At 44.9% G+C, this 12152-nt stretch overlaps 1 protein-coding gene across 1 annotated transcript in view; it reads right to left on the bottom strand.

Annotated features, from left to right (window-relative positions):
* The window catches only part of Rab40b (RAB40B, member RAS oncogene family), a 31614-nt gene extending 22240 nt beyond the window's left edge, over positions 1-9374 (bottom strand). Inside the window, exon 1 of the mRNA XM_021177978.2 lies at positions 9127-9374. Within this exon, the coding sequence (XP_021033637.1) occupies positions 9127-9271 (145 nt within the window). The 5' untranslated portion in view covers positions 9272-9374. The remainder of the gene's footprint in view (positions 1-9126) is intronic.
* Between the last annotated feature and the right edge of the window lie 2778 nt (positions 9375-12152).

The following is a 12152-nucleotide window of genomic DNA, read 5'->3' as shown; positions in this document are numbered from 1 at the left end:
TGTGGAAAGACAAAGCTAAAACCATCTAAATTACCTGAGGACCATACAAATAGCTCCATACTTATGAACCTCTGTAAATGGCAACAAGGCTTTTTAAAAATCACTTGGTAGGTTGGTGAGATGGCTCAGTTAGTTAAGAGTACTTGGTAGGTTGGTGAGATGGCTCAGTTAAGAGTACTTGGTAGGTTGGTGAGATGGCTCAGTTAAGAGTACTTGGTAGGTTGGTGAGATGGCTCAGTTAGTTAAGAGTACTTGCCCTTCCAGAGGCCCCAGCTTCGGTTCCTAGCACCCGCATGGTGGCTAACAATCCACTGTAACTCCAGTTCATGGAGATCCAGAACCCTCCTGTGATCTCTGGGCACTGCATGAATGTGATACACAGACATACATGCAGGCAAAACACCCATGTACATTTCTTTAAAGAGAAACCTTCTGTCCACTCTACAGGGGTCAACAGTATATCAGATACTAGACACACTGCTGCTTACAAAACAAGGGGAAATGCTCCACTCTATCCCCTCCACTGCCCACCCATGGAGCAGTGTAGGCCAGGTGGAGATGAGATGGTGTAATGTCAATACCCGAGATGGTTTCCTGGATTCTCTGCACTGATGTTTTGCCCACACCACTTGTGGGTAGGAAGCCACCTCTGAGTGATAAAGAAAGGGCCTGTGGTGAAGCCCAAAGCTCATCACAAATTCTAAAAATCTGAAAAGGATGAGACCAACTGGATTGAGGCCAGACTGAGACAACAGGAAACATGAAGACATTCCTGTGAGCTGTGCTTTTATGTCATAAACATTTTTTTCAAAATAAGACAGTTATTAATTTTTTCAAAATAAGACAGACACTATCTCAGCCTAGCCTTGAACTTCTGATCTCCCCGCTTGTACCACAGGAGTGACAGAAAGATAACTGTGTATCAGTATGTCTAACATACGTAGTGTTGAGGATTGAACTCATGACTTCATGCATGCTAGGCAAGCATTCTATCTACACAGCCACTGCACACACCAAGTCCCATATAAACTCTTTCGACATTTATTTTGAGGCTGGAGTGATGGCTCAAATAATGGTGTCAAAGCCTGAGTTCCATCCCCAGGACTCACATAGTGGAAGGAGAGAACTGACTACTGAAAGCTGTTCTATACATGTGAGATGTAGCACATGTGCACGCACACACACACACACACACACACACACACACACACACACACGGGGGTGGGGTGGGAGGTGGCTATGTTTGAGCATTGCCTAGCACCCAGGAGGCCCCGTGTTTAATACCAGTACCACAGAAAAGATGCAAAGTGCAGCTTTACCATTTTCAAACACACAGAAGCATTTCTGAACGTTAAAAAAATTGCATTTAACAAGATTCATTGTGTGCTTATAAGTGGTAGCACCATCTGCAAAGCAGTAAGGAGTCAGCCTCTCCTTAGGGAGCTTCTGCAAAGGGCACGGGCTCAGGTTAGGACCCTTGAGTTCACACTGGAAGGCAATGACTTTGTACAACATGTTTTAAGCCTCAGAGAGGTTGCCATGGGAAACCAGCAGGGTAGCTTTTTAAGTGAGCAAATGTATGGGTCGCTGGCAGAACAGAGAGATGAGGAAACACACAGGTCTGGAAGGAACATCTGTCAGGAGCACAAAGAAAGGGGAAAAGATCACGACTGAGTCACTGAGTATAGAAACCTAATGCTCTTTGTGTGGAAGAGAGAGGACTTTCCTGAACATTATCTCTTGGAGATAGACTTCTAAAGGTGGCAGGAATCTAGCTCAGCCTCCTAGGCCAGCCTGCCTGCCCACATCCTAGCTCTTCTACAGGACATGCCACCTTAAGGGTGATATTCATCCTCTGATAATATAACTTTGTCTTGAGAAATAGCACTTGAGCACTTTCAATACACGGAAATTATTATTACCTCTGTATTATTACACAGAAATCCTTCTGTGTGCTTGAAAACAATAAAGCTGTATTTTGCATCTTTGTCTGTGGTACTGGTATTAAACATAGGGCCTCCGGGATGCTAGGCAGTGCTCAAACATATACATGGAGATTTTCCTGAGAAAAAGGAGCTGGCGATGTTGCCAGGAAGGGAAGTAGTCAGAGAACACGACATGCCTGGTTTCCTGGAAACATTTGGGAAGCAGCAGATGTAGTATTTGGGGGTCTGTTCAATTTACCAACCTTATTCACCACTAATGAAATTCACAAAGTGCAAGAAAGCCTTCAGAAGGTCACAAGCTGGTATGGGAAGTGTCACCAGTTGAGGCAAAGAAGAAACCTGTTGATGGTGGGATAGGTATGAGAAGAAATGTGCTATGGCTACTGACCCTCTTCATAGTAAGGGTTCTCACAGGCTGTAGGACAAAGGATTGTAAAATGTCCAAGATGACACATGGGAAGGCTTATCTACACATGGTTTGGATAAAGAGAATATGCATCTCACAAGAATCCCTCAACAACACAGGAAGAGACTGAGTGACTGACGTATACTCAGGGGGTGACAAACCAACTGCTGTCATCTGAATGGATGTCCACAGCAGTCTACTTGCTTAGGGTTTGCTCTTAAGGTGATGGTTTGGAAATGGTGGAACCTTTGAGAGGGCTGGTGTGAAGGCCTAGGTCACAATGGGACCTCAGCCCTCTCTTTGCTCTCTGAAGAGATACAGGGCTTCCCTCTTTCACATGCGCACACCATGGTGTACCTGATGCCTTAAAGCATGAGTACAAGCTCCAACATCGTGAACTAAATAAGCCTTTTTTCCTTCCTAAAGTGAATACCTCAGATATTTGTCAAAGAAACCGGAAGCTGGCTGACATACAGACCAACTGCTTACACGCAGAGGCTACGCCAAGCATGCTGTCAAAGACGTAGCACAAAGAAAGAGAGACATCTCTTCAACTGTATAGTTAACTGTCAGAAAATTTAAAGATGGATATTGATTCCCATGTTCACTGTTCTGGGTTGTCTTGTTTGTTTTGTCAGCTTGACACAAGCTTGAGTCGTCCGAGAAGAGGAAGTCTCAATGGAAGGAATACCTCCATTAGACTGGCCTGTAGGCAAGCCTGTGGGGGTGGGCATTCTCTTGATTGATGATTGATGATTTATGATTGATATGGAAGGGCTCAGTCCACTATGGGTAGTGCCATCCCTGGGCAGGTGGCCTCTGTATATATAGAAATCAAACTGAGCAAGCCAGTCAACAGCGTTCCTCCATGGCATCTGCCCTTATTCCTGCCCTGATCTCCCTTCATGGTGGACTGTAAACTGTAAAGTGAAATTAACCTTTCTCAAATTGTTTTTGGTTGTGATGGTTATCATAGCAATAGAAAACAAACAAACCATACCATATTTCAGGGGAAGGCAGCCATCAGTGTCAAGGGTAGAACAACAGAACTTAGGGGACATATCCATTGTTCGGCAATAGGAAGACACTTGTTACATGAAACTCTGTTCTAACCATGAGACCCTGGCAATTTGGGTTATGTTAAAATTAGAGTCTCCTGTTTGTCCAAATTCACTACTAAAAGACTGACAAACTGATGCACAGAGGAGAGTTACTATGCACAACTGACACAAAGATACACAGACAGCCAGAATAATATTTTTAAACATGTCTACCAACACTAAAAATAGTCAAACTACAAGAAAAAGACAAAGACTTGAATATTTTATTAAAGAAGAAATTTAAAAATAAAAATGTGCTTAATCTCACTAGCCATCGGATAAATTAAGAATCCTTTTGTTTGTTTTTTGAGGCCTGATTTCATGTGGTTCAGGCTGCCCTTGAGCTTGCTGCATAGTCAAGGTTAGTCTTGAACTACTAATCTTCTGTTTCAACCAGTTCTCTCAAATGCTGAGATTACTGATATCTAGTTTTTTAAAAAAGATTAATCTTTTTATGTGTCTGGGTATTTTGTTTGTGTATATATATATATATATATATATATATATATATATACACACACACAAACACACACATACACACTACGTGCATGCTTGGTGCTACAGATCCCCTGGACCTGGAGCCACAGACAGTTGTCTGTTGCCATGTGGGTACTGGGAATTGAACCCAGAACCTCTAGAGGAGCAGCCAGTGCTCCTAACCACTGAGCCATCTCTCCAGTCCCTTGCTCTGTTTTTTTAAAATATGGTTTTGAGGAACAAATCTATGGCTTCATGTGTGTTAGGAAAACACTTTGCCAAATGAGCAACATCCCCATACCTTCCAAAATAAATAACAAGAGGGGCTAGAGAGATGGCTCAGCACTTAACAGCCCATGATGCTCTTGCAAAAACCCTGGGTTCAGTTCCCAGTACCTACATATAACTCACAACCTTCCATAACTCCATTCCCAGGGGATCCAACATCCTCTTCTGATATCTATGAGCACCGAGCATGTATGTGGAGTACCTACAAACAAGAAGGCAAAATACAAAATTTTTTAAAAAAAATTTTAAAAACTAAACAAATGGAAATAGCTAAAATGTCAAAGGAAAGTACTAGGTGTTGGTGAGGGTACAAGCCACCACAGCTCTTATCATTTAGAGGTAGAAATGTAAATTACAAAATATTTAGGAGTATGTGCCAATGCCAAATGTATGTGTAAGTATCCATATCTGTTATTTTGTGTGTGCGTGCTTATGGGAACTGGGTCCCTGGCCACACATACGGCAGGCACATTCTGTATGGCTAGCTAGCCTACACACTCAGCCCTATAGACATGTCTCAAACTCAACACTGGTAACAGAAATGAAAAAGACGTGGATTATGTGGGTACATAATGAGCAAAGAAACCCACTGTAGTCAGTAACTGGAAACCACACAATTCCCATAACCAGGAGGATCAGCAAGCCATAGTACAGCCAGCCATGCAAGGGATTTACAGACAATGAGAACAAACAGCCCTGGCCACATACACAGGGCGAGAGCCTCACATGCACAGAGGAGCAGGAGAGGCCCTCAGAGAGCATTCTCTTTTCCACAGGGTAAATTCAGGCAAGAGGGATCCATTCCTTCAAAATCCAGGAGTGTGACCATGCTGAGGGTATGCTGTGGCTGGAAGAGGGAACATGGGCTTCAGGAGCCTGGCAGTGTCATGCCTTAGTCTGGTCTCTGGTGACATGACATGCTAGGTTTGTGGAAATCCACTGAACTATGTAATAACAGAATGTGCACCATTCTATACGTATGTTTCACCTCAAAAAGTTAAGAGGAAAGAAAACATGACAAAGGACCAAGGAACAACAACAACAAAAGAGTCCACTCTGGCCACTTTGACAACACAGCAACTTAACAGAACATTAAGTCAGAAAAGTATGAATTCAAAGAGGATTTTTTTTGGAGCACTTCTTCTTTTCTGGTTTTTTGAAAATACTTTATTTTATCTACATGTATGTCTGTGTGAGAGTGTCAGATCTTGGAGTTACAAACAGTTGTGAGCTGCCATGTGGGTGCTGGGAATTGAACTCAGGTCCTCTGGAAGAGCAGTCAGCGCTCTCAAGCACTGAGCTATCTCCCTCTCCCCTGTTTTTCCTTTATTTTACTCATTTATTTTTACTTTCTGTTTATGAATGATTTGTCTGCATGCATGTATGTGCAGCATGTACACGTATGATGCTTACAGAGGCCAGAAGAAGGCACCAGGTTCCCTGGAACTAAAGTTGTAGGCAGTTGTGAGTTCCAGCACCAAGTGGATGCTGCAAATAGAAGCCAGGTCCTCTGGAAGAGCTTCAAGTGCTCTTTACTGAACCATCTCTCCAGTACCTTAGGAGATTTATAATAAAATGTAAAAACTAAATCTAGGGGGTTGAAGAGATGGCTCAGTGGTTAAAAACATTGTCTGTTCTTCCAGAGGTCCATCCAGAGTTCAATTCCTAGCAACCACATGGTAGCTCACAACCATCTGTAGTGGGATCTGATGCCCTCTTCGTATGTGTTTGAAGACAGCTACTGTGTACTCATATGCATAAAATAAATAAATAAATCTTTAAAAAAACTAAATCAAAAGAAAGAAAAAAATTGAAACGACACCATTCCTGAATTAATAACTTCAGAAACGGCTGTAAACAATTCACTAAAATCAAAATGCTCAACAAAGACAGACAAGACATTCATAGAAAGTCAGATGAAAGAGACAAAAAAAAATGACTAAAGCAAGTAGAAAGAGGTGAACGCTCATGGAAAACACAGCATGATGTCCAGCATAAACACACAGGGCAGAACAGAAGACCTGTAGTCAGTGCTCATGTTGACTACATGATGTGTGAATGTTAGGGTACTTGGCAAGGAATCCTAACATTGCAATGGAATGAAAGGTGGTCATAGACAGCATTGACACAGAGATACTGTCTTAGATTGTCAACGTGAACAAAAAATTATCACTGTGTTCTCTGAAGTGAAAAAAAAAAAGTAGGCGGAGGGGGGGTGGCTAGAGAGATGGCTCAGTGGATAAGAGCACTGACTGCTCTTCCAAAGGTCATGAGTTCAATTTCCAGCAACCACATGGTGGCTCACAACCATCTGTAAAGAGATCTGATGCCCTTTTCTGGTGTGTCTGGAAACAGCTACGGTGTACTCATATACATAAAATAAATCTTCAAAAAAAAAAGTAGGAAGCAGAGTTCATCTCAGAGAGAAGGCCTGAGAAAGATCACTGCCTACCAATGTCTCTGAAGACCAAGAGAGGGGCCAAGAACCCCAGAGTGCAGGAAGGTTCTGAAAGCTGAAAAAGATAGGAAGACATTTTCCCAGAGCTCCATGTAGAAATGTTCTCCTGATGCCAAACTGCGTAGAGGATAAACTCCTGCTGCTTTAAGCTAGCTTGTAGTCATTTTTCATAACAGCAAATGAGAAATCAATACAAAAGCAATGAGAGATATTTTATGGACACAAATCAAATTCCTCTGAAATTAAGAAAGGATTTTTTTTTATCTAGAATTCAAAATACACACATATCAAAAATTTTGAGTCGTGGCCTGATTAAGCAAGGTAAGGCAAAGAAAAACAGTCTTCAAAAATTCCTAAAGAAAGGCAAATCTCCCATTTAGAAAATCAGTTGGCATGATGTTTTCACCATAACAACATCAGATACCAGAAAGACTGTGAACAAGTTACCAGGTATTGAGGGGAAAGAGCAGTACAGTCTAAGAACACTGTGTGTGTAGCCAAAGACAGACAACGTAATCTCAGTGCAAGTAACTCAGAAGGTTTTAAACTCAGGAGTAGCTATAGCCAACACTGAACTCATTTTTTTTTTTTTTTTTTTTTTTTTTTGAGACAGGGTTTCTCTGTGTAGCCCTGGCTGTCCTGGAACTCACTCACCCTGTAGACCAGGCTGGCCTCGAACTCAGAGATCCGCCTGCCTCTGACTCCTAAGTGCTGGGATTAAAGGCGTGTGCCACCAACGCCCAGCTCTGAATTCATTTAAATACTGCATGAATACTGAGCACAGGTATTAGATCTACAAAAAGAAATTGAGTGTTCCAAACCTCTGCAGTATGGAAATTGCAAAGTGGGCTACAAAACCTGGACATGGAAGCCGAGAGTGGAGCATGAAGCCAAGAGTGGAGCATGAAGCCGGGAACACTACATCTTCCACTGCCAGAGCACTGAGAGAGACTCTCAGAGACTGAGAGAATGTCTTTATAACAAAATAATGACCCAAGCTTCATAACATTTACCTCGCCCCTATTTGTTTATTTTCCTGCTTTTTTTTTTTAAATCTCCCCTCCCTAATTTACTCCCTCCCATTCTGTTTTGTTTTTTCCCCCAGACAGGGTCTCATAATGTAGCACAGGCTGGCCTCAAACTCATGGCAATCCCCCCCCCCCCCCCCCTGCTTCTTGAATGCTGGGATTACAGGTGTGAGCTGCCATACCTGGCCCCTGCTCTTCCCATGCTTTTTTCTTAGCCCTAAGAGAAATATGTAGTAAATCAAAAAGCCACAATGGCCACAACTACGGCATCAGTTCTCTGCACTCTCTTAGACCATGTTGACAGAAAACAGACAAAAGCAACAGAAGCGCAGTGGGCCTTGCTCAAGCCAACCAGTAGCCTGCTCACATGTCATCCACATCTTTCTCTCTGCCCACATCAGTCATCTACTGTGGGACTCACGTCCCCTTTGGGGGCTTGTTAAACGTTTTACTCTTTTGCCTCTGCTGAAGCCTGGGTGTTTCATTGAGCACCAGGACCTGAAGACAGGGCTGTCTTCAGTCACACCCTTGCTCTCACAGTAATGCTGTCCAACAGAGCTTTGTCCTAAAGGAAAGGTCTAAATTTGTTCGGTCCAACCTGGCAGTTAATGGCATTGGACCACACAGTTTTAGGGCCTTGCCTTGTGGCATTGCCAGGGGGCTGGAGATGCAAGAAGCAGTCTGCAAGCCCAAAGAACAGAGGGTGGCAGGCCTCAGGACAAGGTCTGTATTAGAAAGGTGTGTTGAAACCCCCACAACAACACAATAGGCATTCACTGAAGTCTGTGCACAGCCACAGTCGAAGGGATAGATCATATGTGACTATTCTTGGATCTTCTGCTCAGGATTCTGCCACTCTGTCTCCTTCCTCTGGGGTGCAAGATCTCAAACCTCAGGCTTCTAGGACACTCACTGCTCACTGCCCTGGAGCCTGAGACACTCTGGTCTCACCCGTGTCCAGTCTCCTGGACTCCAGCCTCTTAGTTCCTTCCTACACCCCAGCCAACTCTACAGGGTCACTTAGATTCCTCCTCCTCCTCCTGGAAGTCCTGTCCATTAGGACACAGAGCTTAGTGCTTGGAATCAAAGGCTGGAGTCTAGTCTTGCTACTCTCTGCTTGCAGTTCCATGCACCAAAAGGTCATAGCCTCAGAGACTGTGGTCTCCTCTGCCCCGTGGACCGCTGCCTCTCTGCCCACGCCTCCTGTAATCCCACGCACTTCTCCCGAACACGTAGCTAGCACCTGCGATGTCCCTCGACGACCACCCTGAGCTGCTTTGCGGACTCCGCCCACAGAGCACAGTCTTCCCCAGCATGCGGGTCCTAGCCCTGCCCAGCCGCTCCCGGGACTAGACCCACGCTGGAGAGGTCGCTCGCACCGACACCCCAGCGCTGCGCCTCCGGGCGCTGCGGCCGCGCTCACCCGCCGGGTGGCCATAAGGAGACTCGGCTGCTCCGTCCTGCAAGCTGGCCAGGATCTCTCCCTTGCCCACGTCGCTGTCGCCCACCAACAGGAACTTAAGTAGAAAATCGTAGGCCCGCACCGGGCTGCCCAGGGAGCTCATCATGCCGGCCCAGCCACCCCGCCCATACCGGCCCAAGGCTGCGCGCAGGCGGCGGAGGGTCCCCGAGCGCCGCGGGCCCCTCGAACGCCCCACCGGTCGGGGGCGCTTGACAGCTGAAGAGCCCCGCCCACCTTACCTTGCCATTGGCGAGCCTCAGTTGCTGAGGTATATACACATGCTCATTGGTTAGCAAGCTCGCCCATCTATTTCTTAACGCCTCCGCACCACGCCCACCGCTTCTCTTGGGAGGACTTGTTGCCTAAGCCAATGGAGGTCCGAAGGCCGAGCCAGAAGAAACAGAAGTGGGGAGAGGTTTGCTCCTGCAAACCAATGGAAGAGTGGCATAGAGAGGAGGGGCGTGGTCAGTGTTTACTCCCTCCCCTGTATCAGTGCATAACAGGAGCTGGCTCCAGATTGGTGTGGGAAGTGTTGAATCCCTGCCTGGTAACAAGAATTTGTCCTGCAGCTCCACAGAGCTTTGAATGCTAGCGTGAGAGCTTAGCATGTTCATGTGTTCATGTAGGCATCAGATGTAACTAAAGTTACAGGCAGTTGTGAGTTTCAGCACTAAGTGGACACATGGACAAGTGCACCTCTAAAGGTGTCTGCTAGTGGGTGCCTCGAGGTCTCCACGGGTTTCTGTCCATACATGTCAGTGTGAGTGAGTGTGTGTGTGTGTGCATCGTGTGCCTGTGAGGTTGTTGACGGAGAGCATATGGCGGGGACCTGTCTGTTTCTGATCTCTTTTACCCCAAGGGAGCAGTGAATCTGCTCTCTGTTCAGGAGCACCTCACCAGTGGGAACTAAGTTATTTAGAGTAATCATAGTTTAGCACCCCCGCTACCTACATCTTTATACAACCTGAAGTGGAAGCACCTCTTGCACTCGTGCCTCCTCTCTGTTAAGAAGCATATGTTTCTGGATGGAAAAGAAAAAGCAGTAGAAGAAAATTACGAAAGCGTTTGTGAACATTGTTCTAAGCGCCTCGGCTGTGCTGTGATTCAGGACAAGGCCGGTTTGGCTCAGAACAGGCTGGTCTCGGAGCAAGGTGACCGCTGCCTCCCTGCAGGAACACTATCCTTTCAAAGAGTTGACTATAATAAGCTCTAATTACAAGATATAGTTGCCAGTTTAGAATAGGTAGTTGAGATAGGGTTTTTCGAAACAGGGTTTCCCTGAGTAGCCCTTGCTGTCCTGGAACTGGCTTTGTAGATCAGGCTGGTCTTGAGATCTGCCTGCCTCTGCCTCCTGAGTGTGGTATTAAAGACATCGGCCACCACTGCCCAGCTAGAATGGATGGTCTCGCTGAGCCATTTTTGACTCAGAAGACTATCTTTGACTCAAGATTACACTATTGCTAACCAAGAATACCCGAGAGCTGTAATTATTTCAGAGGACCATGAAATGGCAACAATCGCCTAACTGTCCACCCAGAAAAACCTTCCTTAGAGCGCTTTAGAATGTCTGAGTCCAGACAGCCTTTCCCTACTGATTTGCCAACTAAAGCTGCACTAGAGTATATTAGATAAATTCTACTTTTGCCTTTTTCTGTCACAACTCATATCTCACCAGCCTATCAGTGTCATCCATGTGGGATGACAACATTTGAGGTAAGAGTTTAGCCAGTGTGATGGCTTGCCTGTAATCCTGTGATTGGTAATCTCCTCAACGTGGTAGGATATGAAATCACCTAAGAATCACACTTCTTGGCATGTCTGTGAGGGTGTTTCCAGAAGCATTGAGGGAGAAAAGATTAAGTAGCTGCCATCTTGCATGAAGATGTACAGACATTAAGAGGTACAAGGAGAAGCAGAATCAACTGACTGCCTTTCTTTCATCTCAACTGTATACATTGTTGCCACAGCCACCTCCACTGCTATCCATCACACTCCAGCTTCCTACAGGACTGAATACTGGTAGCTTTCCAGGAATCTTCCAGATCTTCAACATTAGACCTGCAGCTGGGTCATCTTGCTTACTGGGCTATTAGGTTCTCTTTCCATCATGCAAGCTCTATTGTGTAAGTTAGTCTTATAAATCACTCTTTATTTTACACACACACACACACACACACACACACACACCCCTCCTCCCCTACACCACAATTAGTTTTGTTCCTCTGAGAATCCGTCTTAATACAAATCCCAACAGTAAGGAGGCTGAGGCAGGAGTATTGTACATTGGAGGCTAGCCTGGGTTAACTAATGGCTTTGAAGCCAACCAGGACTACACAATGTGACTCTGTGTTAACAAAACAAAACCAACCCCAACACACAAGAATTGTACTTTTGCTACTTGCATCCATCCTGGCTTTATTTTTAATTATTATTTCCAAATATATGTGTCCGTATGTCTGTGAGAATGTACACTGTTGTGTATGTAGATGCCCATAGAAGTCTGAAGTGGTCAAATCTCTTGGTGATGGAGTTACAGGTGGTTGTGAGTCACCTGATATGGGTACTGTGAACGAAACTTGGGTTCTCTAGAAGAGCAGCATGCACTCTTTTTTTTTTTTTTTTTTTTTTTTTTTTTTTTTTTTTTTGGTTTTTCGAGACAGGGTTTCTCTGTATAGCCCTGGCTGTCCTGGAACTCACTTTGTAGACCAGGCTGGCCTCAAACTCAGAAATCCACCTGCCTCTGCCTCCCGAGTGCTGGGGTTAAAGGCGCGCGCCACCACCGCCCGGCTGCAGCATGCACTCTTAAATGATGAACCATGTCTACAGCCCCCAATTTGCACTTCAAAATGTTCACTTTGGATAACCAGTTTATTTTTCAAAACTTATTAGTTACTGGCTGATTGCCTGATTGAGGTGCTGGTGAAACCACTATTTAAAAAAAAGAAGAGAGGCCTGGGATGTAGCTTAGTTAGTAAAGAGTTTGCCTA

This window comes from Mus caroli, unplaced genomic scaffold (assembly GCF_978045245.1).
Source record: "Mus caroli unplaced genomic scaffold, Mus_caroli_1 scaffold_13, whole genome shotgun sequence".
Taxonomy (NCBI): Eukaryota; Metazoa; Chordata; class Mammalia; order Rodentia; family Muridae; genus Mus; species Mus caroli.
This window is presented reverse-complemented; position numbering and strand designations above follow the sequence as displayed.